At 34.7% G+C, this 8,113-nt stretch overlaps 1 protein-coding gene across 1 annotated transcript; it reads left to right on the top strand.

Moving 5' to 3' along the window:
- The first annotated feature begins 664 nt into the window (after positions 1-664).
- On the top strand, positions 665-3,273 carry LOC106687294 (transcription factor SPT20 homolog). Its single transcript, XM_014431085.1, has 3 exons — positions 665-717; positions 2,039-2,185; positions 2,269-3,273. The coding sequence occupies exons 1-3, from the start codon at positions 712-714 to the stop codon at positions 3,214-3,216; spliced, it is 1,101 nt and encodes a 366-aa protein (XP_014286571.1). The 5' UTR covers positions 665-711; the 3' UTR covers positions 3,217-3,273.
- The last annotated feature ends 4,840 nt before the right edge of the window (positions 3,274-8,113 follow it).

Genomic DNA, 8,113 nt, shown 5'->3' with positions numbered 1-8,113 from the left:
TATCAATACAACAAAAACTAAAAGTTTTTTTTTTTTTTTATAAATATTTGAAGTAAGCTGAGATTTGAATTTCAGACATTTTTCTGAAACCTTTAAAGGGGTGAAAAATCCAAGTGTAAAAAAAAACATTACAAAAATTATTTGCTCTATCTTCACTAATAGTGATCTAATTAACCTTTTTAATTTGTTCTTACAAGACAATTAAATTATACCTATTTGTCATCAATCTCCAAAAATATTTTTAAAAAAACATGAAAGTCGTTCAATCCATTACAGATATAGCGGTGAAACAAGAGAGAAGACAGGCAGAAAATTACCAATTTTTTTTACTCGAAAAAAATGAGCGCCTGAAACATTAATCCGTTAAACAAGCACCTTTAAAATACTACCTTTACTCTGTTGTAATTTTAGTAAAAAATATATGAACAAGGATATAAAAATTATTTAATTAAATATAACAAAGAATTAAAACTCGTATCTAACCTCTGAACTATACAATTTTTTGGGAAAATATCCCACAGTTGTCCTCGGCTTGACGATCGCCCTCATAAAGATGGCCGGACTTACGAAATTCCTAGGATTGGTTTGTTGTAACCGCTTGATATTCACCGGGCGCTTTGTTTTAGCCAAGGTGAGGATGGACTCAGTATATAAACCCGAGGAGGGCTTCTGGACACCAGATCGTAAGTGCCTTACACATCAACAACAGACATGAAGGTAAGTTACTAAAACTAAAATATATTCACTTTATTTATATATTTATAAATATTAGGGATTGAGTCAACTAAAACAGTCAGATTTGGTTTTGGACGTACTTCACTGGATGGATGCATGTACAGAGAGATTAATTACAGAATCGAAAGTAAAGTTAAGCCTTTATTATTATTACAATTTATGTACTCAGGTATTTAAAAGAAAATAAATTTTTTTCTTAGTTTAAAATTTTAGTTTTTGTTGCTTTTTTTTTTAATTTAATTAAAAATAATTGCGAAGTTAATTACTATCTCAAAAATTATAAAATTTAAAATAACCTCAAGAGAAATGAACCTGATAGAAATTAGTTTCCAGAACATTAAAGGATTCTGTTAATAAGAAAGAAATTGATTTGTTCTCTGCAAGAAAAAAAAAAGTGGTTATATATTTAGTATTTTTCAGGAATAATTCATGTTTTTGTCATTCATAATAATACTAAAGGGCAAAAAGCCTGTCGATAATAACATTTATATTATCCAAATATTAGTATTGCTTCTATCACAACTACGGATGACTAAGGAAACGTTGGCAAGGATTTTTATAATTATACTAAGGCAATATTCAGCTATGGGAAATTTTATATTAACAATATTTACTTGTCTAATCCATAGTTACTCAAGAAATAAAAACAAATATGTCATATGCAAAAAAAAAAAAAAAAATATTCGACAAATCGGGAGAGCAAAAGGGTCTCTGGCTTTATACCCGAAAAAAAAAACAATTTATTTTGTAATAAATATTTTTAATTACCGTATTATAGAATTCTTTTATATTAAAATCATTTATTTTACTCTTATTAAATGCTGAATGTCTAGGAGAGGACTTTGCGTATGTTTCGATTCGTAGGTTATTATAGATTTCTTTTTGGTACATTTCAATGCCACAAGGAAATTTAAAAGAGAGAGATTTTTTTAAAATTATACTATCAGTTAATTGAGTCTTTCGAATGATATGATAAAAAAGTCCATAAAATCTGTCTTTGCATTTTAAATATTGATTCTATAACAATTAACTATTGAATAAATAGTTAGCAGTAGAACGTAAACTTTCGAAAGCTGTTATAGTTTGATATTCTTTTCGTGCTGTTGGAAAAGAAAAAAGTAAAAATTTTGTGATGAGAAATGTTATTAATTTTTTTTTTTTTAATTTTTTAGAGTTAGTTCTGTTACTTAAAAGGCTTAAATACTTCTTCATGAATATACACTTTATAAATTATTTTTGAAATTTAAACATCAATATCATATTTATTTTATAATTAACATTCACTTATTAATTTTCGTTGAAGGTCCTCCTGCTTACCCTATCCGTGATAGGATGTGCTATCGCAGAAGCCCCATACCCAGCATCTGGAACCAAACCAGAAGGTGCATTGTTACTTCTTCCTCCTGAGTACAGGCAATCTTCAAACCAAGGAGCTTCTTCACAATTAAGAGTGATTAGATTATTACAATAATTATAAAAATAATTTGATATAAATTTTGAGTATTCATGTTGTAATTTTTAACTCTTCTTTAGACGGAAACTGAAGATCTGGCCACAGTAAGTGACAAAGTAATGGAAAGACTGAAGCAAGAACAGGGATCTGGCTCTGGCAGCTACCACGTCTATTTGGCTGATGGTCGACTCCAGAAGGTCCAATTTACCACTGCTCCTCTGAAGTCTGGACAACAGAATACTGCATCTCAACAGAGCTCTGGATACACTGATTTCTCAGGAAGCCAGCAAGTAGAACTCTTCTCTGCTCAATCAAACAAGCAGCAAAACGGACAGTTTACAGGGGAGCAACAGCAGAGTGCTCCAGCTTACAGCCAGCAATACAGCCAACAGTACAGCCAGAAACAGCAAGAATACCCAGTATACAGCCAACAACAAACCGGAGAATCTTCCAACCAGCAATACTTCCAAAAACAACAAAATTCTCCAGCTTACAGTCAACAATATAAGCTGCAACAAACTGAAGATTCTTCCAGCCAGCAATATTTCCAAAAACAACAGAGTGCTCCAGCATACAGCCAACAGTACAACCAGCAACAAACCGGAGAAGCTTCTAGCCAACAATACAGCCAGCAACAATACTTTCAGAAACAGCAGAGTGCTCCAGTTTACAGCCAACAATACAACCAAAAACTGAATGGAGAATCATCAAGCCAACAAGAAACTGCAAAGTTCTCTAGCCAATACAAGCAGACCAACGCCCAAGACACTGAATTGAATCCAATCATCGCACAGTTTGGAAAACTGCAGCAGGAATTGCAGCAAAAGCAGATCCAGCAGCTGCAGCAGAAGCAACAAGAGCTGGAACAACAACAACAAGAGCTCAAACAGCAGCAAGAAGAGTTGAGGTCCGCCAGCTATGTAGCCAGTCTTCGTTACTCCAACGTCGACCCCATCACCTCCCCAATCTACTCATACAAACCATCTCCAGTCACTAGGATCCTCAGATACGCTCCTCAGTACTATTAATTTCTCTAATGTATTAAGAAAGAAAATGTATAAATAAATTATCAGCAAGTTACAATAGTCATAATTTATTTTTCACCATAATTATTTTCATAATAATTATTTCTCTAATAGATATAACAAACACCCTACTATTACTATAAAATCTATTACTATAGTATAATGAATTATCTGATATTCAGATTAGTGAATATGATTTTTCATTTACATACGACAAATAAATGAAAACTGAGCCTTAATTATTGAAACATTTATACTCCTTTAAGTAAATTAATATTAACTGAATTATATATATAAAAAATGCTAAAACAAATAAACTTATTTAATATTTACAATTACATCATAAACATATTAGGAAATTAAAAATACGAATAATATGGAAGCTACCAAGATATTTCTTGTTATACCTTTTTTTTTCCTTTATTTTCGGAGCCCTGAAAACAGATTATAAATGAATTAAAGTAAAATAAACACTATACAAAAACATAATTTAATAAAAATATTACTTTTTATTACTCATTATAAGGGAAGCGAGGATATTTACTAATTTTTTATAACAGAATATTTTATTGTGAGGAGTGTATTAGATGATGCCTGATAAGGGACCTCTGCATATGAATTCGCTAATTGAAGGAAGGCGTGATTCTAAATACTGCCTCTAGTAGCTAACTTCAGATAAACTGTTTATCACGCCCATTAACTACAATAAAACTACGTCTATTAACAAATATTTACAAATTAATACTAACTATATTAATTTCTTCAGGCTAGTTAATATTGTTTAAATAAATAAAATTTTATCTATTTTAGTATCAAAACATTTTTTGTTACTTTATAAGTCCTTTTTCTTTATTCCTTTAATTTACAAATAAATTAATATTATATTTGTGATAATTTTTTATATAGGAGGTTGACTGTGATAAATAATTTTAATTTTTAATTTAATTCGAACAATTCGACTGATTAGGTAATTAGACATAATATATGAATTCATTATTAACAAAATCATATGATTTCCTAATGTTTTAATATCTCATAGGGTAATTTGTGGACTGATATAAATAACCTGGGCAGAATAACCTACATAAGACAGCCACATCGGGCCACGGGTTGCACTGTGACGGATTTCATCACATCTGATCACAAGCCGGTTATATACGAGATCAAAGGGAGAAGCCCTGAACCGACGACGGAGAGATTTAATTACCGTGAAGCTGACTGGGTTAGGTTCAAGAGAGAGATATGCCATAGGCTGCAAGAAATATCGACTTTACACACCACTGAAGATGTTGACACATACATCAACCACTTCAAACAAGCAGTTGTAGAGTCAGCGAAGCTAACCATCCCTACGTTTTGCCCGAAGCCACCTCACCTACAGAAGCCTCCACCCCACATCATGGCCCTTATAGAGAGTAGGCGGACACTAAAAAATCGCTATTACAGTTCTAAAAACCCGAACATCAAGGTAGCCATTAATGCGATCACCACTCACATAAGAAACCTAATGTGTCAATGGAAACCGGCAAATTGGTATGATCGCTTAGAAGGCACGCACGGCGACTACCGCAAGTTCTGGAAGCTAACTAACGCGGCCAGCGGTCCACCTACACGATCGAGATCGCCTTCTCACTTATGCCGAACAAGCTATGATACTGGCAGAACACTATCGGTATGATATAGAACAACGAACGGGAGACCCGATGTCAGTACCAACCATGCCTAAAGAAGACAATTTCATGTTTGTCTCTCCTAAAACATTGAAGGCAATACTTCGACGAACGCAGGACAATAGGGCCCCAGACCATGATGGGGTGCAGACCGTCTTGCTCAAGCAACTGCCAAGGAACGGGATCGCTCATCTCACGAACCTGTACAATTCGTGCTTGAGGTTGAGATACTTCCCCGATAAATGGAAACATGCCATCTTGTTTCCACTCCTCAAGCCAAATAAGTTTGGAACGGAGGCGGATCACTACAGGCCCATCAGTCTGTTGCCTCATCTCGGCAAGGTTTACGAAAAGATCATTCTTAATTACCTTCGGGAATTCTGCGATGACACTCCGTAATTCCTTTTGAACAGACCGGCTTCCAAGCTCGCCTCAGCACAGAGCATCACCTAATGAAACTCCAGACTGAGGTAAATACCACCTTCAACCGAAATGAGGCAACGGCCATGATATCCATCGACTGCACAAAGGCATTCGACTTCGTGTCTCACGGCATTCTATGTCGTAAGCTCGTGGATCTAGAGTGCCCGGAACAGCTCTATAGTGTGATCGTCTCATTTATATACAGCAGGACTGTCGCTGTGCGGGTTCGTGAAGAACACCCAACGTCTATCCCACTGACTTGCGGAGTGCCTCAAGGAGCAGTCCTTTCGCCAGTCTTGTTTTCGAGTGGTTGGCAAGAACTACAAGAAGGCAACAATCGCCGCTTACGCTGACGATATTGCCATCTACAGCAGCAGTATGAACGCCGAGATAGCTCTACATCAGGCTGAAGCAGTATGCTCTGCGATTGTTCAAAAGCTGGGCTACTTCAACATTTCAGTCAATGCAGCCAAAACGGATTGTGTTGTGTTCGCGCACACAGCGCACAAGAGATCAAGACTGCCGAAGACTCTCCATGTGAATAATACGGTGAGCTCACCTTCCAACTCTATCGTATATTTGGGCGTAAAGCTAGACCGTCATCTTAAGCTTTCTGCCCATTTATATAAGAAGGCGAGAACAGTAAGACGAAAGTCATATCGTCTCAACCACCTCCTCACTTCTCCGGCTCTCTCATTGAGATTGAAGCTGCAGATATACAAAAGTATTCTGAGACCAGCACTACTATATGGGGCACCATTGTTTACCCACATATCAGATGGAACCCAGCGCCTTCTTCAAACTCTTCAGGATTCGATGTTGAGGAAAATCGTACGCACAACATCGTGGATGAGGAAGAGGCCACCGGAACTGCATCAGTTGTTCGAGTTGCCCACAATACCGGAGTTCATTAAGCGACGAAACTTCAAATTTTTCGATTCACTTCAGTACTGTACGATTCCGTTATTCAACACGTTAACACCTGCCCCCCTCCGGTGCGTTGGCAACACACTACGTAAGGTCACGTAGTATTAGGATTAAGTTTTTATTAGATTTAAGTTTGTTAAATTCAGAAATAATGTGTGCCTCAACACATTGTACACTTTTATAAATACTGACAACAAAAATAATACACTCCAAAGGACTCCTTAGAATGTAGATGTTCTATAGTAAAAGGAGAAAGTTCATTGTTTATAAATACGCCATTAAAATTTTGTAGGGGTTTTTTGGGGGGGGGGAAACCTACATAAAGTATTTTTTAAATGATTTGGTTCTAAAATTGTATTAAGGTATGATAATTTTTAAATAATGTTGTTATTTGTTTGGAATTGATGAAGATCATTTATAAATAAAAGCTGTTTGTGATAGATTGTCCTTGAGGATGGTCGAAAAGCCCAAAAGGCCGGACTTGTATAAAATGGATAAAATTTTATTTATTTAAATTCTGTTAAATGTGGCTTTAAAACCTGCTATATAGAAGCGATAAAATTTACAATAACTGGTAAGAAGCAAACTACACAAAAACCATTATTAAAACTGTGGTGGCAAGATTAACGCCTTCAGCGGCAATAGTTGACGTTATCACTGGGTGTTTGAAATGGGTTTGCCACCCACGGTCGAAATTATTATCAGCATTTTTATTTCTCTTGTATAAATAGTAAAAAACCATACTTCTATGCTTCAATGGTATAACTATGATACATTACATAACATTAAAAGTAGTTAGAAAATGAGTAAGGACTGTTCAGGAACAAAATCAAGTATTAGCAATTTTTTGTACTGAAAGTTACGCAACATATATCAATTTACTTCTAGACGCTCCAACTCAAAATAAATACAGTGAAAACTAAACGAAGAACATGTTTCCAAACCATGATAATAAATCTATTTTGATTGCCCAGCATTTTTCATGGTTGATAATAGTTTTATCATCAGCATTATTTTATTATGAAATTATCTTTATTAATTAAACTTCTATAGCATATGATGACTTTTAATAATCCTTCCTTGTATTTCCCGTGGCTATCTTGTGAACTCCTGTTTTTATTATTAATTCCCTGCATTATCTTTCCTTCCGGTAACACTGATATCAACAACATTAAGGAATGCATATGTTACTAATAAACATCTAAAATATCTTTAAACTTTAAGGTCTTCTCCGTTTTTACATTATGACTCTGGTCCTAATCACTTTATGGACTTATCCTACGTTGATAAAAGCTTATCAGTTTTTTTTCCAATGCAGGCGTAGCTTAGCAAACCTGTGATTTTCTAAGCTGCTAAAATGCAACAAACGTTTTCCTGATGAATTAGCAGATGGAGGGCAATAATCCTTGCTCGGCTGAACCATCGATAACAAAGTAAATATGAAGAAAATTATCAAAATGAAACAGCTCTTACAAATATTACAAATGCAGTAGAACGGTGGCTGGAAAATGTTATATCCAATAAATTGGATTTCATAACACAACAGGCTATCGGCAAGTTGAAAATCGTATTTGTTGGTGGGATCGAAAGGAGTGAAAAAGAGAATTCAAGAAATTTTTTATCTTATATAGAATAATCATATTGTCGGGTATTAATTAAACTATAGCTTATATTCTTGAAACCGACTAACATTGTTTTATTTCGATGAAACTCCTTTAATTTATAAATAATGTACTCAAAAAGCAGTTCTCAAACTTTTTAAACTTTCATACATTGCGGTCCCTTTGTTTGTTATTCAAATTTGTTCATCTAAATTAGAACAAAATCCCACCAAATCACATTTACCCTTCGTCGTAAACCTTCGTCTTGCCCTACAGTAT

Source organism: Halyomorpha halys, unplaced genomic scaffold (assembly GCF_000696795.3).
Source record: "Halyomorpha halys isolate HHAL.00 unplaced genomic scaffold, Hhal_1.1 Scaffold38.1, whole genome shotgun sequence".
Taxonomy (NCBI): Eukaryota; Metazoa; Arthropoda; class Insecta; order Hemiptera; family Pentatomidae; genus Halyomorpha; species Halyomorpha halys.
Note: the sequence above shows the minus strand (reverse complement) of the source record. Positions and strands in the feature narration are given on the sequence as shown.